General features: G+C 43.2%; 1 protein-coding gene across 1 annotated transcript in view; it reads left to right on the top strand.

The window, feature by feature from the left end:
* Positions 1-26,999, top strand: part of TMTC1 (transmembrane O-mannosyltransferase targeting cadherins 1) — a 139,975-nt gene that overhangs the window by 10,433 nt on the left and 102,543 nt on the right. Inside the window, exons 2-5 of the mRNA XM_030238180.2 lie at positions 1,798-1,975; positions 3,619-3,692; positions 4,875-5,051; positions 7,433-7,654. Of these exons, the coding sequence (XP_030094040.1) occupies positions 1,798-1,975; positions 3,619-3,692; positions 4,875-5,051; positions 7,433-7,654 (651 nt within the window). The remainder of the gene's footprint in view (positions 1-1,797; positions 1,976-3,618; positions 3,693-4,874; positions 5,052-7,432; positions 7,655-26,999) is intronic.

A 26,999-nucleotide genomic window follows, 5' to 3' on the forward strand; every position in this document is an offset into this window, starting at 1 on the left:
TTGTGCACATCTGCAGGTGTGTTGGAGCAAACTGTGGCTCCTTTTGGGACAGGGTGGCCCCGTGCTGCCCCTTGTTCCCCTCAGCCCTGTGCTGAAAACATGATTCTGGCCTGGGGGTTCCTGCTGCTGCAGTGTATTTGCAGCTGAAGCTCTGGCTGGGTGTGTGTTACTGCCATTTGTTGTGGTTTGTCATTCAGTGCTGGTAGAAATAAGGGAAAGTGATGGATGTTGCTGCCCTGGAGTGGCTTGCAGGAGAAATGGGATAAAAAAAGAAAAACCTCCAAACTCTTTGTGCATTCTTGAATCACACAGACTGATGTCTTGTCAAAATGTAACTGCATCAACCCATACTTCAAAGGGAAAGGTCAAGTCATGCCAAAATCTCACTTTTTCACAAACTCTCTGGGTTTCATCTGTTGCCTCCACAAACGCTCCAGTAGGAGCACAGCAGGAATGCACAAGTAAGACTCCTGGTCTGGTAAAATTGGATTGGCCTGGAAAATTGAACCCAGGACACCTAGCACTTCCTTGCTTATGAATAAGAAATGTAGAGAGTTATTTATAAAAAAAAAAAAAAAGAAAAAAGTTGTCTGGCTTTCACAGACCTCTTCACACCTCCTCTGTCTCACAAAAACACCTAAGGTGTTTTTTTATAGTAGCAACAGCTCAGTTTCCTTGCTGTCACATCATGCTAGTCATGGGAGACCCAGAGTCTTTTAGTAACAACAGGAAGGATTATTGACCCCATAGCATATTTACAGCTGCATGTAAAATATTTAGATTGAGTCTTCTTTTCAGTGGTTGTCTTGTCTTTTGTTTAGAAAACAAAAATCCTTCAACATTAGTTAGACATTTTTCCAGATTCCTTGTTCATATATGGAGTCTTCCCTAGATAGGCACCATGTGTATGTGTGTATATTTGTGTAGATACATACACACACATATATATATATATATATGCATGTTTGTCCAAATGTGCAGATGTTGTTAATACTTAAGAGAATTATCTTCAACTGTGTTGGTCAGCAGCTGTTAAGCAAACTGGCTGTAAAAAAAGAGTAACCAGAAGAATGTATTAATACATGCTGTCAAACAAATGTCATAACAGCTTGTTACATTTTATTTTTTTTAATGATCGACACCAATAATGAACATTAATTGTGTCACTGAGTCTAGGGTGATGTTAGCTAACTTATCTTTGCCATCAATGTTCTTAGAAAAATGATGTGAACTATTAGACAAGCATCTTTATGCCAGTAAGGCATTTAAATAAAGGCTTAACCTTCAGTGTGTGACACTGTTTTGAAAGTTAAATGGCAATAAATGCCCCTGTTATGCTAAGCAGATGCTCCAGCAGTTACCAAGTCTTTGTCTTGGCTGTTCCTGTGCAAAAGAATCTATTCTAGAGCAGAAAATAACTACCCACGTGGCCAACAGAACCACAGAAGGTGCCAACAGGGAAATAGGACAAGTGCCATGATGCTGGCCAGGGTGATTTGCTGCTAAGGGAGCACAGGCGTGGTCTCACTGCAGTAAACTCTGCTGGGAGGGCACAGGACTCTCCCACCTCTGTCAAAAAGGCTGCCAAACACAACCACATAATAGAAAAATTGGGGAAATGGTTTCTCTTTAATCAAATAAACCAAAGTTCAGAGCGGTTTGCAGTAATTAGTTTAACAGCACTAGCATTAGATGACTGCAAATGGGGTAAAAGGCGTGATTTAGAGTATTTGAAAGCTGCCTTGCTATTGGAAGATCTCTCAAATCTAGCAGTGGTTTTGTTTTGTTTCCTTACAGGTTAAACATATTGCTGGCTGGCATGAACCCCTTGTATTTCCACGCAGTGAATGTGATTTTACACTGTCTGGTGACTCTTGTGCTGATGTACACTTGTGACAAAGCTGTGTTCAAGGACTGTCGGCTGGCTTTTGTCACGGCGCTCTTCTTTGCTGTGCATCCCATTCACACCGAGGCTGTAAGTATGTGCCACCAAACCTAAAAATAAATGAATTCTTCAAAATTCTAATTTTTTTTTTTTTTTTAAGGCAACCTCTGAGTCATACAGAATGTTGTACTTGTGATTTTTTTTTTCTGGGGGGGGGCAGAGGTGAGAATGTACTCTATTTAAAATAGTTTGTAGGAGTCATTAAGAAAAGAGTGCATTCATACTTGCAGTCTTTGTGCTCTGGAACTGAATTCTAAATGGTGCTCCTAATCAGCCATGCTGGGAATAAATGGACAGTCAGGAGTTTTGTGAAGCCAAGGACCTCAGTGAGGCTGTGCTCTCCTGCTGGGATATTGTTGCATGCCTTCAGTCGTCTCCTATAGCCATCAGTTTTAGGGAGGAAAAGTGAAGGCAGCATGTATTCATGTGTATTCTGGAGGAGCTCTCTCAGACAGAGGTGGTGTGACCCATGGATTAATTTATATTTGTTTCAATTAAAAGCTAGGAGAATCCTTTTCAGAAAAAAAGTTGTTCATGAACACCAGCATAAGTTTACAGAACAACAGCTCACGTTGGAAATCTTTCTGTTTCTTATAAGTAAACATTTAAAGATGTAATCATTCCAAAGCTGCAGTCTGCTAACACTAGGAGATTCTTGTATAGCTAAAAGGAGTCTTGCTGTCTTGGAGAAGGAGAGGTAATGTCCAGCTCTCCACACTGTAAAAAAGAAATGCTCTCATTAGCTGAGATACCACTGACATCACACTGCTCTCATTCCAAGCTTTTGTAAATGGGGGAGGGAAACAGCCCCTGTGGCTGAGAACTTTTGAGGAGAGATTACCTTAATAACAAAAAGCCACAAGCTTTGGAGTTACTCCCTGTGCTGTGTTGTGTGAACTAATCAGCTGGGCTCCTTTTGATAATGCAGCTTTATATTTTAAGGGAGGTTTTAGATCAGGCGCTCTTGGAATTTATTTTTGTCTGGGTCAGAACTTTAAAAGGTTAAAATAAATGCCAGAGCTCTGAATATAACTTAATTATGTCATCTCAAAAGGGGCAAGATTTCAAAGGGCCTTTTATTTGCTTTATGGGTGATTTTCAGATCTTTATGAAATAGGATATTCAAATAACTGTAAAAAAGTGTTTATCTATTCTTCTTCAGTATTGCCTTTTTTATAAAACGATTTTGTTCATTAATCTGTTGGAAGAAACTCTTGCAAACTCAGATTGTTCAGGAAGAATAAATTCTATAAATTCTGTCCTATCCCTTTTTGGTGATAAAGTTCATTCCAATGTTACTTATTTAGTAAGTAATTTCCTTTAACAAATTTCTGTACGGGGAGTTGGATGCATTTCTCATCTAAGCCTAGTACACAAAATTAAAACAAATCCTTAAAATTGGCATTTTCTATATAGCTTAAGTAATATTTTATTAAGTAAGGAATGACTTTACTGTTGGCTTACTCATTTGTTTTGCCAAGCTAGAAATGCAGCAGACAAAACTGAGCATAGCCTACACTGTCCAAGTAACATTTTGGTCTGCTGAGGGAGGATAACGCTCAAAGATCAAAAGCTTAAAATGGTAGCTTTGAGCATGGATTATTGAGGCAGTCACTGAGTGTTTTTGCTTTTTTAGATGTGTTTTTACACCTGTGTGTCTCCTTTCCTTTCAGGTAACAGGTATAGTAGGCAGAGCAGATGTCCTCGCCTGTCTACTCTTTCTGTTGGCTTTTCTCTCCTATAATAGGTACGTGGTAACATCATGGGATTCTTTATTCTGAGGAGGGGACCAGAGGCAGCTGTCAGTGTTTCATGGTTGTTGTCAGAGGTGCTTCCCACAGCTCTGATGTATGGAAGTGTCCTGGCCCCTGCTTGCAGCCATGGTGATGCTTTTGAGAACAAAAAAACCACTAAACCAGGAGTCAACATTGACAATCCCTCTCCCACTGACATTGCTGCTGGCCATGCAACAGAGGAGGGCTTGTAAAAATGGTAAAAAACGTTTTCAATGGAAGGCAAATTGTCTGTGTGTGGAGTGAAGAGCAGACAGACACATGCCTGCCTTTCAAATGCATGCTGTGCCCGTGGGACTCTGGAACTCCTGGTCTGAGAGAGTTAAGGAGTGTGTCTAGACCATTAGTCTAGAGAGTTAAGGAGTGTGTCTAGACCATTTCATCCTTTTCAGGTGAAAACTTGGCACTGCTTGCTGCTCTGTGTTCTAAATCTGTAACTGAACAAGTATAGGTACAGAAATAGCTTACGTGGATGGGGTTTCTGCACCTTTTGCATTATTTGCAGTTTGAAATAACATTGTTTGCATTCAAAAATAGCACCATGTCATCACAGCCACAGGGAAAAACTGCTGATATCCCTCTGGGGCTGTCTGCAAACCCACAGTGCTGTTTTCTTCAGAAGGTGTGAAGCACAGTGACCCCACAGGAATCTGCCTGTTTGATTTTCAGTTCTTTCCTACCCTCTCCCATGTGATAGGGGTTTGCTGCCCAGTCTGTTAGTGATTAGGATACATCTCTGACTCAGGGGACTGTGGGTGGGATGGAGGAATTTTTGCTTGCCTAGTGCTTTTTGTCCCAGAAGGAGAATTAAGCATGTGTGTTCCACATGACAGAAAGCAGGTGTTTTCCTGCCTTCTCTGTACTTTGCCTTTCTCTGACTGTTTCAAGTCTACTTTGTTTTTCTGCTTGTCTTTGTTCCACCTCTTGTGCACCAAGAATTGCAGCAGCTCCCCATATTGTCATCCTCCCTCCCTGTCCTGTGGCTAAGCCTTTTCTCATTTTAGATTGTTCATGTCTTGACATGTTTGTGTCAGCCCTCTTAAGGCATTAAGGAACAGTGTCTCAGTATTTGTGTGACTGTAGTAAACATGAAAAGCAGAGAAGTTAAGATATTTTATGTCAATTCTGTTTTTCAGGAGTGTGGATCAGCTTTATGTTGGGGAACATTTCCCTCCCACTGCCTCCCCGTTCTTTTTGCTGCTTAGTTTATTCCTTGGGACGTGTGCAATGCTGGTGAAAGAAACTGGAGTCACTGTGTTTGGTGTGTGCTTGGTTTATGACTTCTTTTCCCTCTCCTACAATGGACTCAAATTGTAAGTAACTTGTTATGCTTACGGTGCTTTTCAGGTGTTTTCACCTGTTAGTCTAAAATATGTGTTGTAATGGTCTGGGGGTGATGCACTTGCCCTGCTGAATTAGATGGATATTTGACAAATTTGGAGGGACCCACAATTGCATTCTGTGGTAGTGGTTTTTTAAATTTTAAAATTTTTTTTAATTTTAATTTTTTTGTTACTCTTTTGCTGCCTGATTACTTTTTGTTTGGTAGATCAACCAGATGTGAAGAACTGATCCCTAAAATGCTGAATTCACCCTGGCAAGGCTAACATTTATTTTTAGTGTGAGAGTTCTGACTGAAGCATCAACATCCTAAAGTTTCTCTGGTTTAACTTCTTCCATTCACAATGTCTGCTTGATTATTTTGGCACAATGCCATGGATTTAGAAATGTTATATGCTATTTAGTAGTAAAACCAGGTTTGATATTTTTTCTGTCCTTTCAGAATGGGAAAAGAGGGAAAATACCCATCCAATTCTGGTTGGAATAATTAGCAGCTCTCAGAAATCGCTGGAGAAAAATTAAGTACTTTGAAATTCATACCCCTCACTCACTTAGTGTCACAAATAACTATGATGTTTTCCATCTCCATTTAAAGTCAGAAGTCTTGGTTTATTAGAATATTTTTATATTAACCTTTATATATGTTTTTTATCCATTTTTCTCCCAAAACATCCGTGGTGCAGATCTATGAGTGAGTGTAAGAGCTCACTGCTCCTGAGAAGGGGAGGTCTCACTCCTCATATAATTTCTTGTGTTTCCTCTGGTGCTGCCCCACCAGCCCTGGAACCTGTCACACCCTCCATGAGCTTGTGTGCATCTGGGTTATAAAAAGGACACTGAATTTGTGTTTCTGCAGTGAATTAAATGAACAGAGCAGGCACAAGGTGAGAGCAGCAGCTGCAGGGAGGTGAAGGGGGACTCTCCAGAGCATCCTGGCTTCCCTCCCTCTGTGGCCCTTTCTCTAGGCCCTCATGGGGACAGAGCAGTTTCAGACCTGCCCTCTGGCAGCCCTAGCAATCAGCAGGCAGGTACAAAGGATGGCAGAGGATTCCTCCTCCTTTCACTGGATAAGAAGTTCCTAATGGTGTGGCTGGTGGGCAAGTAGCCAGGGAGATTTCTGGGGGCTGACAGCCAGCTTGCTTGTTAACACTTGCGTTTGCACCCTGACAGGCTGTTTCAGGGGCTGCCTGGCTAAAGGGAATACAACTGTTAATTAACTGGAGGAAAATCTGTGCCTTCCTCCTCCCCCCTTTGCTCAGCCTCCCCCTTCCCATAGGCCCACATTCCAGGGGGTCTCTTCAAGCTATTTTTTTGTTTCAGTGGCGGCCAGCTGCCCAGATGTGGCACTATTTAGCTTGTAGGAATGCAGCTCTTTAGACCAAATGTGCTGTATTTTCATATCTCCTCTGGTTGCACATATTGTGCATTTATCTCTTTGTGATGCTCAAGATTTTACAACTGCATTTGACTTCAAAGGGCAGCAGAAAACAAACAGCCTTCTATGTGCCACTGAAAACTCATCTGCTCCTTCTTCCAAGCTCTCCAGATTTGTTTCCTGTTTAAAAGTGGTGGAACATCATTTGTTTTCTGGAGCAAAAAATTAGGAGTGACACCACAGTGCTTCCCATCTTAACGGAGGTCCAGAAAACAGCTTGATACAGGAGTGCCCCTCTTCTCTTGCTGTCAGGTCTCTAGCTCTAGTTAGGAACTAATAATACTGTCCTCTCAGCACTCAAAGGCTTTTTTTATGGATTAAAGCAGTATTGTCTGTTGTAGTTTTGTTAAAAATAGGTTAGAAACTGTTGTAAAATAGTTGATAATTGTTAAACATGTACTGTTAGTTTGGTTATTATATTGTAAAAGGGGTTTAAAAGGGTAGTTATAAGAAATACGGTGCTCAAGGTACCATAACACACCTCAGTAAAGTGCACCACACCCCAGGCCAGGCTGGACAGAGGCTGGCTTAATCCAGCCAATCCAGTGCCTTAAACCTTCGTGCAAATGAAGGATCCAAAAAGAAACCAATCCAAAGGGACAAAGAACAGGATAAAAGGGGCTTCTGACCCACTGAATCCGTGCCGCTCCATCGGGGACATCCCAGCGGCGGCGCTGCAGCATCCTCGGCGGGAGCGCTCCTGCTCGGCCCGGGCCCACTTTGCTTTAGGCCTTTCTTTGTCTTCTAATAAAAGCTGAAATCACTTTAGTGCCGGGAGCCTGCTCTCGTTTTTAACACTTGGATACCGCGTTGTGCCGATTTCACCACGTTCAACCTTTTGCTGAGTAGCAGTGCCAAGGATACAAGTCCTCACATCCTTTTCTTTCCCCTTTCCCTCCTTTCCCTGCCTTTTCTCAGGAGGAACGGGGGCATTCCCCAGAGGCCCTCCCGGCCGCCCGTGCCCGCTCCATGGGGCTCGCCGCCGTCCGGCCGGGAGAACGGGAAGCAGCAGCAGCAGCAGCAGCAGCAGCAGCAGCAGCGCTGTGCCCAGCGCGGCGCCTGGAGCTCCTGCCACCCGCCTGCCCCCCGGGAGCAGCCCAGCCTGCCCGTGCCCAGCAGGGCCATCTGGGCCATTCGCAGGTACCGCTGCCCACTCCTGCTCCCTTCACCTTGTTTTAGCCGGTTTTATCCTGAAATTGCTGTAGTTTTCTTGTGTTACTGGAGAGGGAAGGTAGGAGGAGGTGAAAGGAGGAGAATATCTATTGGAAATCAGGGTAACCTGGTTGATGGGGAGAGAATGGTGCATCTGACTCCATGGATATCAGAAGGTGTAGAAGGCACAGGGCCTGCAAGGCCTCCCTGGCGGTCAGCAGACTAAGATAGGAAGTGCTGAGTTGTGATGGCTGGACCTAAGAAGCCCCTTTTTGTGCCTCCAGACCCTTGCTTATCTCTCTGTAAGACTGTAGGTCACTTTGCTTTGACCCTCACTATTGGACAATTCCTAAAACCCCTGTACCCTGTATAAAGGGCAACTTTTGCCTTGCTCGACAGAGGAGCTCTCCCTGAGAACCTTCGCAGAAGATTTAATAAAGACACCCCTGTGGAACCTCACACAGCCTTCTACTCTCACTCCCTGCTCTGCCAAAGGCACTTAGCAAGCTAAAGAGCTGAAAATCAGGAAAGAGCTGATATTACCTAAACTTGCTAAGGTAGCCTGTGGCTGGGAGCTGCTTGGGAACTCTGACAGGCTGTGCTGGACAGGACTGTGCTATCTGGACCTGTAGCAGCCCATGGGGGACACCCAGAAACCTGGCTGAGACTGCATTAAGAAGGCTAATTAATGACTTAATTATTCTATATTACTATACTATATTACACTATATTACATTACATCTAAAACTGAATCTGCCCAAGAACCCAGCTGCACCCAACTGCACAGAATCTTGTGACTGACTGCGGACAGACAGTCTGCACTCACACTTGGCCCTTGTGAGAAACAACTGCTCCCTTTGCACATTTAAAAAGGTTTATTAAACCTTAACAAAAATGCAACAAAGGAGTACATAAGGAAAAAGCTGCAGCACTGGGAACTGCCCTCATGGATTCCACATGGCCAGTTCATCTTCAAGAGGGATGCTCAGTCTTTTATACCCCTGGGGTTGCATCAGCCAGCCCTGGCCCCTCCCAAAGTCTGTCAGTCAGCTCTTCTTTGCCATTTATCAGTGGAGACTGCTTGCTTGTCACTGGATTGGAGGTCAGGTGTTGCCATGCTGCACCCCCTGAGCTTTTCCATTTCCAGCTGCCCTAGATAAGGGACACATGTGCAGCCTTCTTTGTACCTGTCCTAGACAGCCCTGGCTGTCTGATGGCAACAATACGGGGGGGAACAGAGGACATCTGAACTACAATAACATAACTATACATCACTAAAGCTTTTCTTAATATTCACACAATAGTTATCTTTTAATTGTGAGAGCAAATCATCTCATTATCCATCTATAACAGCCTGACAGGCCAAGGAAACAAACCACCATCACTTTGGGTAAATTATCTCCATATTGCATTCTACTTTGGCACAATGCACGAGCAATGAATGAGATAAGAATTGTTTGGATCATTCTTTTCTCTGCTTCTCTCACTGCTTCCCTCACGTTCAGAGAATGTGAATCCCACAAATATCTGAGGACATGTTAGTGTTTTTGTTCTCCTTGGTTCTTGTATTTGTCTCTGTTTTCCCTGATGGATAGCATCATAGCATTGTTCAGGTTAGAAAAGATGTCTAAGATTATCAGCTCCAACCATTACCTCAGCACTGCCAAGCCTGCTACTAAGCCATGTCCCTAATGCCACATCTGCACATCTTTTAAACACCTTCAGTGATGGTGACTCCACTGCTTCCCTGGGCAGTCTGCCTTTCAGTGTAGAAAATGTTCCTAATACCCAATTTTAAACTTCCCTGGTGTGTCTTGAGGCCATTTCCTCTTGTTGTGGTGCTTGCTGCTAGGGAGAGACTGACGCCCACTACAGGGGGCAGGAGGTTAATATAAAAAACATCTTCTGTCTTGTTCCATCATCTTGTTCCTTGTTTCTTTTACTCCTGTTTCTTTGTGCTGCTTCTTTCTCCCCTCCTTTGCTTTGTACTTTTTCCCAGACACCCTCCCTCTGCCCCCGCTTTTGGGAACATCCCTTTCTTACACAAAGGGAAAGCCTCTCGCCTCCCAGCCTCTTCAGGAGAGGCTGCAGAAGCTGAGTTGGAGAGCCTGTGCACGTGGGATGGCTCCAGAGTGAGCTCCTCCACGCTGCCAATTGGCATTTGCTTTTTGGCAGCTGCCTCTTCAAGTGTTGTGAAGGATTTCTGCACATGGCAAATCAAGCCCTGCATGTACATAGCTGCTTTCTGTTTGAAAAGGGGCTCTCATGGTGGTGTAAGCTGCTCAGCTGCTCTCTTCTCAAGTGACTGACTGTGTACAACACACTTGCAATGACTTGCTGTGTGAGAGTTAGCTGTGGGATGCCCAGAGTGGAGCTGGCCTGGTCCCAGTGGCTGAGAGGGAAGCGTGCCTGTCAGAGTTGTGCTGTTGACATATTATATGGTATGAAGCAGGAAGAACTCAATACAATTTCTCTATTAAAATATATTCTGTATTAAAAAAATGAATCCTTGCCATAGAAGAAAAAAGAAAGAAAAGATGAAGTTGCTGTTGAATCTGTAAGATTCATTATGCAATTTTTCCTTGTAATTCACGTTTGTGTGACTTGTATAGGTCTTCTTGCATAGCAAAAGGATGGGGGAAAAAAGCTTTAAATATTTCAGAAGCTCCAAAACTGGTGGACAGATTTGGCACAGTGAAGTAGCTTCAGGTGTCTTATTTAGTCTACCAGATTACTAGTTGTAAGGTTTTAATTAGAATAAAGTAGTAGGGCACTAATCTCTACTTTTAAGTACTTGTAATGTGATCAAGTAGGTTTCTATTTAATAATAATTTATTATACCTCTTCTTACTAGAGCTAACTGAAATGCAGGAAGATGTAATGGAGGAATTAAGGGAATTTGTCTAATTAGCAGTAAATGGAGCTAGTTATGTAAATTCTTGGTGCAGAGATATTTTTGTTCTTTATTGTCACTTGCTCTTATCTTCAGCTACCCAGTGAATATGTGGGTTGCAGTCCCAGTTGCCTTTAGGAGTAAGGAATGAGTTAGTCTGGAGGAAGTTGTAGGTTTTATCACCACAATTTATTGCAATTTTGGGGAATGCTGGCATATGCTACTGAGATGAGCTAACTAGAATCTCTTGTGGGTTTGATCCATCTCCCTGAGTTTTAAAACCTGAAGGAGGCTTGTGAGTGTATGTGCATTTCCATATGATATAAATGGTGGAGGGCAGACAGGAACTTTCATGTCTGGCTTGTACTTGTGGTTGGGGTAAGGCCTCAGTGCTGTCACTCTTGTGTGCTATTTGTCCTGTTGAAAATCACTGTCAATGGCAATCGTCACTCATGCTCTTTTTCATGACTTGTTGAAGCCACGAGAACTGGGATCTATTTTTTTACCTTTTTTTCTCTTGTTAATTGGTTTTAGTTGTGCCATGTTCTATGTGCCTCACACTCTGTTGCTAAATGTGATCCAACCCATGAACACCTCCAAGCCACCTAATCACTCTGAAGGTTTGAGCTGTCTGAGTAGCTGGGGACTGCAGTCTAAGCTTCTTGAAAAACAAGACTCCACAATAGCTTGCATACTTCTGAAACTGAAATCTCTGTTTTCTCTTTGGTGTCCTAGAAGCTCATTTTTTTTTTGTGTCTGCTGCTGGTGAGACTCTTCCTTTGGAGTGGACCACAAACTGGAATTAATGCTGCTATTTTCCATGTGTATGAATGGTTGCGTGGTGGTTTTTGTAGGTTATTTTTATTTATTTATTTATTTATTTATTTTTTTGCCAGGTTACAGAAAAAGCAGGTGTACCTGGAGCTGTGCCCAGCAGCATCACTTTAAATCTGTGATGTGTGTGTAAAAGAGAGTGTGGGAGCTCACTTCTCATTAGCATTGTGGGAACCAGGCCCAAAACCCCATTGATCCAAAATCCAATGAAATCCTAAGGGCTCTAGCAGGGATAAATGTGATCTGATGATCCGATGAACTAACCTGGCGGCGCTGTTGTTTCCTCTTACAGTAGCAAGGGAAAGGAGATGGAAATGCTCTGCAGAATGTGGTGCATTCCAGGGATGTCTGTGCTGGCTCTAAGTTTGACAGACTATGAGGAAAAATATGTTGAGGTCATAACATATCTTCCCTGAGTCCCTGTGCAGTGTGCATGGTCAGGGGTTGAGCTGAAACAGATGCTGTCCTTCAGAGTGAGGGAAGAGCAGAGGGAGAGGTGGAGGGAAGGCACTGGCACACACAGTGTGGGACTGTGCAGCAATTGCTTGGCTTTTCCTCACTGCCTGCTTCTATTTCCAGTCCTTATGTAGCAAGGATTTTTTTTTTTTTTCTTTTTTGACTAATATGATAGTATAGCACATTTCTGCCTAAACATGAAATTACTGTTCAAAAAGCAGAAGTGAGAGCTGAATTTCTGTTCCTTCCCCACGCCACACAGTGCAATGCTCCGTCCTAGATTTGTAACTGGTAAAGACAGAACAGTGTGACCACTTTCCCAGATGTGGCTTTTCATGTGTGCAAACTTCACCTTTTCTTGAATTTGTTCGAGGGGTAGGTTATAAAAGTGAGAGGAAACCACTTGCTGTTAGATGGGGTACAAACTTTCTTAAATTTTGGTGAGTTGTTCCTAGTTGCACTTAGCCACCCTGGAGGTCAGTGGTGGTCGCTTTCATATGCAAAGCACAGCAGCAAAAAGCAATGTGTGTCTCTGAGAAAAGCAGCAGGGAGGTAACGATTGTTTATGTTGTGTGCTTGCCCCTGACTAAAATGAGGCAGGAAACCTGGGTACTTGTCTCTGGCCTGAGAGTTCCGTGCCCTGCAACAAGGAAATAGCACGGAGGTGTTCAAGGGCTTTGCAAACAGCAGTGCCAAAGCTGGTGGAGAAATTCCAGGGCAGTGTGGGATTGTCTGTGGTGAAAAAGGTCTGGGTATGGGAATAAATCACATGGACTCCATTTCCTTCATGGTGGAAAAAAACCCCCTGTTTATTCACATAACTCCTTTTTATACAGACCTTGTGCGTGACTCCAATTGCTCAGTGGTTTTCTTGCCAATTACTTATTGGTGTGTAACAAGTTGTCACCCTGTATTGATTGATTGGTAACTCAAATCCTCCTTGTGTACACGCAGGAAAAGTTGTTTGTGAGAGATAGTTTTCATTTTTCTATCTAAAAACAGTTTATACAGGTGCAAGTTGTTTTTCACCCAGGAATAGATTGTTATGCTAACGAACTGCTCACGCCAGAATTGCTTTCACATGGGAACTTGCAAAATGCTAGCCTGACAAGCCAGCCATTGATGTTAGGAGAACAGGCTTGCTTTTATGAAGCCTTTCTTTATGATTTTTCAACCTTACTGCAACATCTGGGAGCCTAGCAGCCAAAATGCTTTTCTTCTTCAGGAAAGCAAAACGAGTAATCTGGAACATTAAGCAGTAGAGCTAGCCCAGGCTTTTTCCTTCCTGTCTCACTGGTGATGTCCTCAGGGTTGCAAGATGTTACAAATAAAGGAAGGATCAAGCTCCTAGTCTGTGATGCTCTGAGCAAAGGTTGGTATGGATTGCCTCTGTGTGAAAGCAGAGAAAGGGAAGTGCTGCATTGTCAGTGGCTATAGGCTGATTTTTTTTTTTTTCCCATTAATTTATATTAAAATTGAATTGAGAATAGGACAACACAAGTTTGCTCCAAAAGGCAAGTAGGGCCCTGAGTCCCAAGGCCTGGGGAGGCAGGGACACTTACCTAATCTGCCATCTTTCAGAGTGTGCTGGAGGATGGCAGATTAGGTAAGTGTCATTGCTATGCTGGGATCCGTGGGATGCTGCTTCTGTGGTGGTGCGAGTTTTTTTAATTCCAGCAGGTTTGCTAAGCCTCTGTCATTCTTGCTGTTTAGTAAGCTTAAGTCATGAATGAAGTTTGGCTGCCTGTGGGGAGGTGGATTGCAGAGGTGGATTCAGCCTGTGGTTTATTCCTCTCTGAACTCAGTGCTTGAGATGGTTTTTCCATTCTGAGTTTGAGCAATAGCTCTCTCTGCTGCTGTGTCTGTACAGTCTGTGTAGGAAATGTTGAGTGAATCTTTCTGAAGGTCAGGAATTCCCCTGCAGTCAGTGACAATATTTATTGTTGTGCACAGATGGCACCTGAGGCCACCAGAAGGCTCTGCTAGAGTCTAGAAAGGTGTGAGATGTGGGTGCCTCTATGCTTACAGACACGGATTCAGCCAAGGATTTACATGCTCTGCCCTGAAACTGTCTTCCAGAGAACCCTTGTGTAATCTTGGGAAAATAATTACATCTCTCTGTTCCCATGGCATGTGCAGGAAGATGAGGCAGAGTAATGTGTGCTGCTTTTCTATTTCCACTTGTGTGATGTGCTGGTTGTCTTCTGTCCCCCTCCCAAAAGAGAAACAAAGTCAAGGATTCTCTCTTAGGCATGCTTGTGCCATTATGTCTCTTAATTTTTGAGATCTTCAAGTGCTGTTTCAATGCAAGTAACTGAACTCATTGCTTGCAAACTGAACTTCAGTTAGGAGCAGCACTGCTTTGATATGGTGATGACTAAGGTTGCATGAATGCAGAAAAAGACTTGTTTATACCTCATTGTGCTGCAGAAATATGCACTAGCCAGATAAGAAAGACCTGCTTTAATTTTGGCCTCCTTGTGTGTTTTTATTGTGACAGTCTTTAATGACACTGTCACATTTTTGCATAATCCCTGCTAGAGTCCTTGCCCAGAATGGATGGTGATCAGTTAATGAGTAACTATTTGATATTTTATTTCTTCCTGGTCCAGAGCTTTGCCCCATGCCCTATTTACTTCGTGTTATTTGAGTCCTGCTCTGAGACAGATTTACAACTTCTCAGTAATTCCTCTGTGTACACACTACCAAGTGCTGGTATTTCCTTGCAGTTTGTTACTTAGGTCTGCAATCTTCTAAAGTACTTTTGGCATAGTTTCTGAATGTGTAACTTCCTTGCTGTTCAGAACAAGTAAAGTGAATAGCCAGAAATTTTGTAGTGGGGAGCCACATGGATGTTAAGAGTTGGATTCACCTTTGTATTTACTTCATGGACATCTGGTTGAGCAAGCAGACTGTCTGGTGGCAGCAGGAGACTGTGCTCTATAGGAGTCAGTCTTAGGAAATGAGGGACCTCTTCCTTTAGCTATTTGCAGACCGAGGGGGCACAATGTTATGATGTTCCCTTCCAGACTCGGAGAGGAATGAACCCAGCCCAGCATGTGCAGCTTCTTCTGGAATCCCTTTCCTTCCTCTCTCCCCAGTTAGTTGCCCTGCCTCACCTGCTGCAGCCTGTCCTCATCTCTTGTTTGCTTTTCCTTAGCCATTTAATTGCTTCCAGTCTTTGCTCCTCAGGCTTTGCCTTTTGGATCTTGCTGCTTGCCCTCAAGAGCTACTGTGTTAGTCTCACTCCCAAGGTCCCTCCTGTTCTCCTGTCCCCTAAGTCCTTGCCAAGCCAATGCAGGGGCCCTGATCTGTGTCCTTGTACTGCCTTTTGCATCCTCCCTATGCTCCCCACTCCTCCCATCTCTCCAGTTCCGTCTTCTGCCATGGGAGCTCTGCCCAGCGTGGGGGTGAGGTCCCTCTGGATTCTTTCAGCACTCACTGTCTTTGCTTATTTCCTCCTCCCCTCTGCATGGGTTTCTGCTCTATGAGCTGCAAACCACAGTTTCTTTTTGACCTCATCTCTCCAGCTTTGGGGTTCAGCTCTCCTCAGCCCTATAGCTAATACACTGTTTTTTACTTGGGAGTTTTCCCTGTGCTCACTGCCTGGGTTTGAGGAGGAGGGAGCGTGGAGAGCCAGGCAGGAGCCAGGAGCCTGCTCTGCTCTGGTGCTTGGGGTGGCATGGGGCCACAGTTGATCTCACTCTTGGCTTCCCTGTGGCTGGAAAAGTAGGCACTTGTGCATGCAGTTGTTTGAATAGAGGAGGGTTGGTTTTAAATTTGACACCCTTTGTTGGATCTGTTTCAGCCACTGTTCTGGATAGCACTTTTCTTGCAGTACAGAAAAACACCTCTCTCCCTCTTTTTAAGTACTTCCTAGAAGGAAGAGGAAAGTAAATAATTTCTCCTGGACTATTTATATTGACAGTACCAAGAGGCCCTGTTTATTTCAGTAAGCAGCAAATAAACTGAATCAGTTTGCCTTCATGTACATTGAATGTCAGAAAAAAGGGATGAGACTGAGGCTGATGTTACTTTTCTTAGCTGATGATGACTTAACATGATCTAGCTTGTTTGGTTGTTTTTTTCTGGAGAAGATGATTTAGTCTTTTAAAGATTCTTTAGACCTCGATTTAGTTCATGAAAATCCATTTTTGTGGAAACTGTGCCTGGGATAAAGAATGGTGCTGTGCAAAACAGAATCAGGAGGAAAAGTTAATGACTGGTTTTGGGTTTCTTTTTCCCCATCTTCTGAAAGATGCTGATGGCTTATTCATTCGTGTGCAGAGGGAGAAGGTTTTCTCTCTCATTAATGGGAATTGAGTATAAGCCCTGCAGTTGCAGTCACTTCATTGTACATCAGCCTCTTCTGTTCCCTGTGTTGCTAATTGGAAATCCCCAATTTGTAGGTGCAGCCTGTGTGTCCCAGAGCTGACTCACAGGAGTCTCTGTTCATTCCCTTTGCTTCACAGGACTGCCTTTCTATTCACAGTTCCTGGCAGTCTCATTAAACCAGCGTTTGAAGCAGCAGCATGCCCGTGTCCATTGGCTTTCTCTGAAAGCCCTGTAAACCACTGTCAAAGAATTAACAGCAGCTGAGAAACAGGAACAAACCCTAATGGCTTGCAAGGTCATTTTCCTTGCAGTAAATCTGGGTTAGTTTGGCACACGACAGTATTTCGGTCACCCAGGAAATAAAAAAAATACCCAACCACCACACCTGAAGATGGATGATGCTGAGATTATTGCAGGTGTTTCCCTGGATAGCAAATCTAATTGAACAATTTCTCTCTTACACTTTGACTTCCAGGCACATTTTTTGACATCTTTTTGGAAACTTGTAGGCTGTTCCCAGGAGTAAAGGACTCAGCTGTACCTACCTACCTCATTAATGACTGATGCTTTCCAAGCTGGTCCACGTTTCCTCTGTGAACCTGGAAATCACAGCATGTGTTAAGGGAGGGACAGCAGACTCTCAGGACTAAGTTACTTGGCTTTGAGTGTTCACAGGCTGACACAAGCAATCATTTGCTCAAAACAAGGACCCCAATCTCATCAAGTGCAACTTTAGGTGGATGGTTTAGTTTGTGTGATAAGGGTTACTTTGATTTTTTCTGATATGAAGTAGCTGTTGAGATTTAATATTTGGTTAAAAAGTCTAAAAAAAAAATCTGCTAGCAGATGAAATGCTTCTCCCATCCTCCCTGTATGCTTTCCAAGATGAACAGATTCTTCCCTGACTAGAAACTTAATCTTCAACCTAATCTAAAGTAGAGTATTAAATCCTCTTTCACATTTCTAATGCAGTTATCCCAATATTCTTTTCCAGCGAGTGCATTAGAAACCTTAATCTTCTACTTGGCTTGGAAAGGCTGGAACACACTTTTTCCCTTGATCTTTGAAATGCAGATTTTCTATTTCTATTCTTTTAAGCAATTTCCAGAATGTGAATATCCAGGAAACTGCAGTGCAGAAGGGACTCTTGTAAAATGCATTCCACATTCCCAAACATCCGTGTTAAAATTCAGATATTGGCCAAAGAAAGCTGAGAAAGGCGAGGTTTGTGCTTGGGCTGTTGGAATGCTGCTGCTGAGTGTTTGCTTTCCAGGTCTGACAGGTCTCACAGCATCTGGTGACACCCTGTTTTGCCTTATGAGTTCTCATTGCTTGCCACAGCTGATCATGGAGTGGTTTAAATGATAATCTTCTACTGGAATATGCTGTGGTGATTGTTTCGATTTTTTTTTTTCACCTCCTTTCTAAAAGTTAGGTTCTGTTCTCTTAAGGAATTATCATTCTTTTGCCTTTTGGGTAATGCAGTTGTTCCCTCTGTTTAAAGCTTTGGTTGGCAGCATGTTTGCTGTAGATCCTCTGCTCAGGCTGGGGGCTGAAGTCTGCTCAAATCTCTCCTTTTGTGACCTGTGAAATCCCTTGGTTTTGCAAATCAGCTCTGGCATAAAGAGATATTAAATATAAAATTATTACTTTGAAACTAACTGTGGTTGCACTTCGGTTGTGCTAGTATAAAAAGTATGGAATAAAGAGCTGTTCCATTTAATCTGTGAAAGATGCCAACAAACCCTCTGGTGTTATTCCAAAGAGGAAAATTAGGAGGAAAAGCTTGACAAGAAACTTTTCCACTGATTGTTCACAATAAAATTCAGGGAAAGAGTAATTATCAGTTAGAGGTGGGAGGGAGATGGATGGAACATTACCTTTATATCCCTCTATAAAACACAGCTTTATCCCCTTACACACCACTGTTACACACACAGTTCCTTCAAGGCCATGCTAGGAATTTCTGCAGAGACCAAGCTGGTGTAGAAATGATGGCCTTGGGTTCTCTTGGAATATTTTGGTATTAGCTGATTTAATTGCATTTACCATAATCTCTGCCTAATCTCATGACAGCAGCTTCTATCACTGCAGTTATGAGTTATCTGTCAAAGTTGGAAGCAGAGATTTTTTTTGTTGTTGTTGTTTTGTTTTCTGGTAATAAACTCAGTTAATTTCTTGTTGTTCTCCCTCTTGTCCCCTGTTCTCTCCACTGTTAATTATGTCAAACATTCATTTCAGCAGATGAGTTGCTTGCAATACAAATGTTTCTGGTAAAAGCATCAGGAATTTTCATTTTAGAAAGCTGTCACCTGGTCTGTGGTCTAAATGTCTGCTAATGCTGGTCTTCCCAATCAGCCTGTGATGATCAGCATTCCTTGGCTGACCTTGGCTGGCATACTGTGGATTCACTGTCATGACCCTGCCTGTGCTCCTGAGTGGTATCTCCACCATGGAATTACTCACTATGGAAAATGAAATTCCCTCATTCATTGGAGCTGATGGATGGCTTTCCAGCCAGAGGGCATTTGTTCATGCCTTTGGTCTAGTGCTGTGCATTAATGTAAATAGAGGAATTTTTGCATGATGCTCCTTCAAGGGAAGAAAACCAACCCAACAAAGAATTTGTTGTACTTTAAGTTAGGATTTGTCTGTTGAACTCCTATTAGTATATTTAACAAAACAGAAGACCACTGTGGGAACACCATATCAAACCAGGGATCCATCTAGCTCTCTGTTCTCACCATGGTCATTACTGGGTGCTTACAGAGAAGAGAAGAATGGGAGTGGGGCCAGGACAGGGTTATCTTTCCTTACTGTGGCTGCTGAACGTGTGCAAAGCATTGATTTAGAGTCCATGGATCTGGATGCTGTATCTGGATGTTTAAGACTCTCCATGGACCTGTCCTCTGTGGAGTTGCCTAATTTCCTTTTTAGAACCCTTCTCTCCTCTGACTTTGAGGGCCTCTTGTTGCTGTGAATTCTGTGATTTTAATTACACACCATATAAAGGAATCTTTTTGTTTGCTTGAAACCTGATAATTTCATTGGGAGCCCTTTGACTTTGTGTGATAAGAAGTAGAAAGTAATTTTGCTGGTTCCCTTCCTCAGGCCCTTCATAATTTTATAGTACCTCTGTGAGTACTGCCTTCCCAGGGTGGAGAGCCCTGTTCTCTTGACTCTCTCCTCACGCAGACACAATTCCATGTGTCTGATGAGCCTTATTACCCTTTCCTGTACCTCTTTGATCTCTATTAGATCCGTTGGGAAATGGGCAGAGGAAGGGAAGGTATCAGAATATCATGCAGTACTCCAGATGCTGGGACTTGGATTTTTATTCATTGTGTTATTCTTCTGTTTTTCACAACCTGCATTTTTTTTTGTGCTGATTTATGGCCTTGCTTTTTTATTTATTGTTTCTTTTGTTTTGACTGGAGTCTGTTTAGGTAATATGTACAGTAAAAATCAGAATGGAAAAATCTGAGTATATTTTATTACTATGTTTTCTATTGTGTGTACTGGCTTTGGCTGCATCTGCCTGGCCTGTTCCCCATTCCAAGGGAAGGGCTGCAGTGAGATGCTGAACTCAGCTGAGATGAGCCAGGCTGATTTTGGGGCCAGAGATTACACCATTGAAGTTTGTAGTTGCTGTATCTGGATCTCAGTTACCCAGACGTGGGTTTACAATATATCCTTCTCTTCTTAACTGCTCTTTGGGGATCAGTAATATCTCAAAGAAGGCTTGGGCAAGGCTTGTGGGCTGAGTAGAAGGGCAGAATCCCCTCATGGCTATGCTCTTATCACTCAGGGAGAAACATTACCTCTCTAAAACAAAGGACAGAAAGTTTGAGCATTTGCCCAAATTCACTAACATAAAAATCCCACTTAAAGCACAGACTTAATCCAGGATTTCCCAAATCTTAAGCAGATCTACCTCAACAAAAGTCTCCCTCCCAGTAAATTGACAATTTTTTTCTTCAAATTTGCTGAAAGGACAGAGCCCCCCTGTCATCCTCTGCTTTCCTGGAAGCTGAAAGCTTCAGCATTTGTTGTGTTTGAGTACTGAGATCTAGACAGTGCAGGCCATGAGAGCTGCTGTCCCATGGCTTTCATGTCACTGTTTGTTGCATTATTTACTTTGATCTGATTTGGCCTCTTGACTTCATCAAAAGTGCCTTTCAATGTGAATTAATTAAGAGACATGTATTGTCTTCTTTCAATTGCCTTTAAAAGAGAAATGCTCCCAGGTGGCACTAAGGAAGGAGAGAAGTGGGTTTTCTCTCTGCACAAGCTGTGCTTTTGTCATGGACCAAAGGCTTTCTCTGCCTTCCCTTACTCTTTGGGAGTCTGGTGTTCTTATGGATTGAAGGTGCTTTTTCCTGGGAGTTTGGAAATGCCAGAACAGAATGAGACTCCCTCCTTGGCCTACCAGCCCAAATGAGCAGCTCTTTCATAGCAGAGATGGCTTTAATATTGCAGCAGAACACTCAGTTAATTATGAGGTGTGAATAAGGAATATGTTTCACAGTGCCTTGGCAATTTTCTGAGTTCACTGATCCGTAAACAAGATTATTCCCTAATAGTCCTTCATCTCTGCCATTACTGCACAAGGATATTCAACTTTAAATTAAATTAAAAATTATCATCGTTAAAGTTAGTTGAGCCATGGCTAATCTTTTGAGAATGTTTCCAGGATTAACTATTTTAGATTTGCTCAGTTATTTGGGGAAGAGAGAATTTTTTGTTGTTCTTCCTGTGCCATTTTTATAAAGAGCACGCTGTAGCAACCCTCTGCTGGGAAATGTGAATTAGACCAGTTTTTCTTTACTTATTTCTTTTCAAAGAAAGACACTTCAGGCAGTTGATGTTTTAGGGGGGAAGTGCTTCTTCGAGGTACATGGTGGTTTTTTTACAGTTCTTCCAGCTTTTGCTAACCCAAGAGCAAAGGACTCAATTTGATTCCTGAACTGCCAGCTGTCCAGCCCAGCTCTGTCTGTGGCCCTCAGCCTGTTTGTGTGGGATGGGAATGACACAGGCCATGGGTGCAGAAATGTCACACAGTTTGGGATCTCTCTGGCTTATGCAGAGCTGTGACTCCTTGAAGTAATTTTTACCATTATTTGAGCATCATTGTAGATTTTTAAGGTCAAGAGGGACCATTTTATGATCATGTAATATGAATTAGAGCCTGGTGCAAGAGACAGAACTCCATGTAAGGATTACTGCAGGAAGCCTGCATTTCTCTGTGAGCTGTGTCACACATCTGTCAACAGCCCTGACTTTAAAGACTAGATGTGAGGGAGTATTTGAAATAATCCTTAGGTGGATGGTTGCAGCAGTATGCTATTCTCCCTGTTAAAAATGTCCCTATTTCTGGTTTGATCTGTCTAATTTCAGCTGCCAAGCACTGCATCTCATTATGTCTTTTTCCAGTAGATTAAACAGGGCTCTCCTTGCTGAAAGTTTTGCAGTCTGTGATTGTTGTTTTATTGTTCTTCCAGACAGACAGAGGCTGGGCTTCCTTTGGGTACATCTACTCAGCAGTTGCTGCTGTGATGCCATTTATGTATTTGGATTGGAACAAGTCTCACATTAGATGGCTGGGTCCTGCTAATAATGTGTCTGCCCTGGCATGGAGATCAGAGTGGGAGAAGCAAGCTTTCTGAGCATTTGCCAATCTTTGTTTTGTTTGTTTTTTAGAATTTTTTCATTTGGATGTCATGCTAAGCTGTTTGAAAGCAGTAAAATGCAGTTATGTTTTGCAGTGCAAAAGTGGCACATTGTAAAAGCTTTGAGTAAAACCAACTAGATCAGGGTAAAACCAGGGTATCTTTGATAACAAATCCCTGTGGAGCAAGAACAAGCTCTTCCCATGTGCTTGTTGTGTTTTTAGCACAAAAGTGTTTCAATCTTAATTGGAAAATTAGTCATATGAGGAGGTGCACTTGATCTTGCATCTGCACACACAGATGACATTTGGATGGTGTGCTGCTCCTGATCTTAGGAGCGCTGCCACGCATCAGCAAATGCAAGTGCTCCAATTCTGGAGCTGACATTTTGTCTGGAAGGGCTGTGAGCCAACACGTGGTCTTTGAAATGTTGCACAGAGCCTCTGCTCACAGGGGTAAAGTTGGAGGAAAGGGAGTGGAGGAAATTTGGAGTGATCGTCCCTTTTAACACAAGACTGTCCTTCATAATGAAGTTCCTAGCAGGTTTTACATTGAATTTACTTTTAGAAACCAGAAAATAGGTAGATTGATCCCTTTATTTCATATCCAACATGTTTTATAATCTGGAAGCAGAAGGGAATTTCAGAAGGGAAAAATGCCTTTTGCTGAGTTGCTGGCAGCCTTACCTAGGATGTGTAGGATGCTGTCAGGAGAGCAGGGCTGTCAGGTGTTGACCCACACAGATGATACTTCATTTGTGAGATTCATTGAGATTAAAGTGCAAAGTAATATGAATAATTTGGCTTCAGGTTCAGTGTTTAAGAATGCATAAGACCAGAATATCTGCATTGTGCCTTTATACCCACTGAGACTGTGACCCAGCTGTCAGACTACTCTGTGGTTACCATTATCTTTTACATAACCACTTTTCCTATTCTCATATTTGATTTTTTTTTTTGAGCATCTGTCATTACCTCTCCAGAAACCCCTTACAAATTAGAGGTACATCTTGCATAACTGAAGAGCAATTACTGTTCCATTACCAAGTAATGAAGTGCACACTTGTATGAAAAGAAAGATGACTCAAGATTTGATAAAGTTCACCAAGATTCTTAAGATAATTTCTGGAAGTGTTTTCTGCCTTCAAAGCTTTTATTTCAGTATGTGGTAGATATTATATCTAGTATCTTACTTAAAAAAAGTATTAAGGAAGAAAAAATGTGTGAGAGCTTGGAAAAGGGAGCTGTTTCCTTATCAGACTGAGGGCAGGTGTTTTGACAAAAGATGTCTCCCTGCCATGGGAGGACAGGAGAGTTTGTGATTGCTGATGTTGATTTAGTGTGGTGGTTCAGTGTGTTCTTGTCCCCCTGGTGATCCTGTCAGGTCATGAAAGGAAAGCTTTAGGGAAGGCTGGAGTCCTGGGAATTCAGTATTGAGTGGTCATCCCCCAGGTTATGTTTGAAGACAGCTTTAGTTTCCATAGAATCATTAAGTTTGAAAAGGACCCTCAAGGTCATGGAGTCCAGCCACTGATCCAGCACCTCCACTGAACTAGTGGTTTAGTGTTCACCCCTGAACTATAACCCCAAAGTGTTTCTGAACACTTCCTGGGCAGCCTGTCCCAATGTCTGACTACACTTTCTGTGGAGAAATTTTTCCTAATATTCAATCTAAACCTTTTCTGGCACAGCTTGAGGGCACTTCCTGTTGTCTTATCACTTGTTACCTGGGAGAAGAGCCTGACCCCCAGCTCAGTACAACCTGCTCTCATCACTGCACGGCTTCTTGTGACCCAGCCCTTTGTCACCGACATGTTTTATGAAAAATCCTTTCCTTAGGATTTTTCTCCTCCTGAGAAGCTGAGAGGCCTCAGGAACAAACTGTAAACAATTCTTATCTGCTGCTGTGGAATGCAATGGGGGGAATCTGTGATTGGCCTCATCAGGCTGTTTCCAATTAAGAGCCAATCACAGATCACCTGGCCGGCCGGTCTCGGTCTGGGAGAAGACTTTGTTATTCATTCCTTTTCTATTCTTAGCTTAGCCTTCTAATGAAATCCTTTCCTCTATTCTTTTAGTATAGTTTTAATATATTATCTATCATATAATAATAAATCAAGCCTTCTGAAACATGGAGTCAACTTTCTCGTCTCTTCCCTCATCCTGGAACCCTTATGGACAATACCACAGCCCTTGGACTTGTTGCATCTCACACAGGTGGCCTCAGCCCATTGATCCAGCCTGTCCTGATCCTTCCTGCCCTTGTGGCTTGGTGCTGTCTGTAAACTGAAGGAGGGAACACTCAATCCCCTTGTCCAGATCATTGATACAGGTATTAAACAGAGCTGGCCCCAGCACTGAGCCCTGGGAGCACCACCAGTGACCAGTCCCCAGCTGGACATAACTCCCTTCACCACCACTCTGGGTCTGGCCATCAGCCAGGTTTTTACCCCATGAGCAATGCACCTGTCCAGACCATAGGCTGCCAGGATCTCCAGAGAAATGCTCTGGGGAGAGACAGTGTCAAAGGATTTAGCAAAGCCTTTTCAACTGGATAATGTTGCAGGGCTCTTGAGGGAGTCCAGATGGTGCTCCCAGGGCCAGCTTTTGAGATGTGGGATTCCCTGTGCAATCCCTTGCGGGGTAATGCTCTCTGCCAGTGGAATTGTCTTCTCTTGGGCACCCCAAACACTGAGGTACTTAAGCAGGAAATTATTTTGCACGTTTAGGTCCTTCCATTTAATGCTTTTGTGAGCAGAGCTTAGTGTGATGATGACAATCTGCTAATCCCTCTAGCAGAGTCCCCCAGTAAGTGGGACACATAATCCTGATGGTTACTGGGTCAGTGCAGCAGAGCAGCTGGTGTAGATGGCTGTAGTTCTGTTTGTGTTCAGCTCAGATGAGGTTTCCACATCTCCACTATCCTCATGGTAAGGCTTGCAGGCTTTGGGAATGGGATGGTTGGCAGTGCAGATCTCTCCAGCTCGCTGAACCTCCCTCTGGAGATTCTTCTCACCTTCTTAAACTTGGTGAATTTTAGATGATGGTTTTAAAGGCCTTTCCCAATTGGTTAATGCTAATTTTCTGGGACCACTTCTCTGATGGGACTTGCTGTGGCTTTAGCAAGAAGGGAGATACACTCTCTGATTCAGTAAAAGAGAAAAAGCCCCAAACCTATGGAAATCAGCACGATCCAAGAGACAATCTGCAAATGGTCACTTTTGTCAAATGAACATCAGGTGGTAAGGGACTATTTGGCTTTTAGAACCTCTTATCATGCACAGCCAGTTATGTAATTCCTTTCACAGACTAGCTCAGTGCTCTGTGTGTCCAGTTGGATTGTCTCCAAGGCTCCCCTTGGAAGGCTGTTTGTCTGACAGGCTTGCCTGGAAAGCTTTCTTTTCCTTGCCCAAAGGCCTCAATAACCAATTTTTGCCCACTTAATCCTTATGTTTGTGCATCTCCTTTATCCTCCTTCCTTTTCTGCCTGCGTGTTGATGTGTGGGCACACTGAACTCGAGAGACTGTCGAGGTACAAAACTGGGATTAAAGGCTGAGAATCCAGCAACAGCTCTTTATTTCCCAAGTGTTTCTGGGGAGGGGACACAACATTGCCATTACTTGTTACTAAATAACATACTAACCTTCTTACTGGCTTTGTCTGGGTAGGTTTTGTGCAGTGACGATGGCCAAGACTCTCCAGAGAACTTGCCTTTGCTTTTGCCAAAGAGAACTGTATGTTTGGAGTGCATATTTTCATTTTTATTTATGTCCTTTGGTCTAGTGCCATAGAATCTCAGCAGTTTCAGAAACTTAAGCTTTTCATTCTGACTTGCAACCATTTTGAGAAAGTCCAGAACAAAAAACATCAACTGCAAATGTAAGGGATGAAAAAAAATGCTAAAAGGATCCCTACCAGGTATGTTTAAGGTAATTTTATAGGTGAGTGAAGCACTAGAGAGAGCCTCCTGCTTTATCTTGGTAACTAGCTTGCAGGAAAAATGGAGTTGAACTGTTTTGTATAGTGGCTCGTGCTTATGCCTTTTTGTACACTAGTGCAAAACATGTCAAAGTGAGATGAGAACTGAAACTTAAAACTGGACCAAAATGTAAATACCAACACTTTCCCCACATGTTAGTGAAGAAACTTGCTGCTTCTTGTTTTCTTCTGGTGTCCCAGAGGGTTTAGCTCTCATTGTGTCAGGCCTTTTGGAGACCCCAGTTCCCTTTCCATGAGTGCTGGATAGGCTGCCTTTGCCATGCCAAGGGAGTGCTGCTGGCCTGTCATGTCAGAGTCTGAAGGGTTGTGAAGATGATTTAGCCTGTAAGCAGAGAAAACATTTTCATGGTTTAGGAAAAGGATGATTCTTTTCCTTCCTGGTAGCAGTGCACTTGTGGGTCCCAGAGGGTTTTCTTCCCAGAGAGACATCTTTGTTCTGTCTTTGCCATGGATTTCTATCCATGAAGTCCCACAGAAAGATTGCTTGTTACAGGACAAGAGTGATTTGCTCCTTTTTAGCAGGACACTCTGAAAGGGATACTAAATCTCCAGGGGAAGCAGGGTGTGCCCTTCTTTCATCTCTGTCCCCCCTGGAAGATGTGTAGACACAGTCATCCCAGGCTCAGCCCAGCCCCAGGGCTGACCGACTTTTCTTCAGCCATGAGGTGAAGCTGGGGCCTTTCCTTGGCTGCAGCTGCCCTCCATGGACACCTGAGACAATGCAGCAGCTGCTCTTGGATGGGCTGGAGTTCAGGTTGCTGCAGGGTGAGGGAAATCCTCTGTGGGCTGGGTTGTTCTGTCCCTCAGCTGCTGAGCATCAGCTTCAGGCTCCCCAGCTCTGACTAAGAGGCACCCATCACTCAGCAATGGCACCAGCTCCTTCCTAGCTAAAGGAGAAAAAGCCAGAGAGGAAATAACTCAGAGCTGCATATATTAGTGGTCTGGAGTGTTTCTGGATCAGAGGAGACAAAATAAACTTTCTGCATGAGCTTGGATGTTTGGTGCTCAGCTCCCTCGCCCTGCTCTGACAGCGGAGTGACATGAAGGCATTTGACACCTTCCCGTACTGGCATCAGGAAGAGACTCAGTCATCTTAACACCTCCCAGCAGTTGGATAAGTAATTTCCTGAGAGCAGAGGATGGAATG

This window comes from Serinus canaria, chromosome 1A (assembly GCF_022539315.1).
Source record: "Serinus canaria isolate serCan28SL12 chromosome 1A, serCan2020, whole genome shotgun sequence".
NCBI lineage: Eukaryota > Metazoa > Chordata > Aves > Passeriformes > Fringillidae > Serinus > Serinus canaria.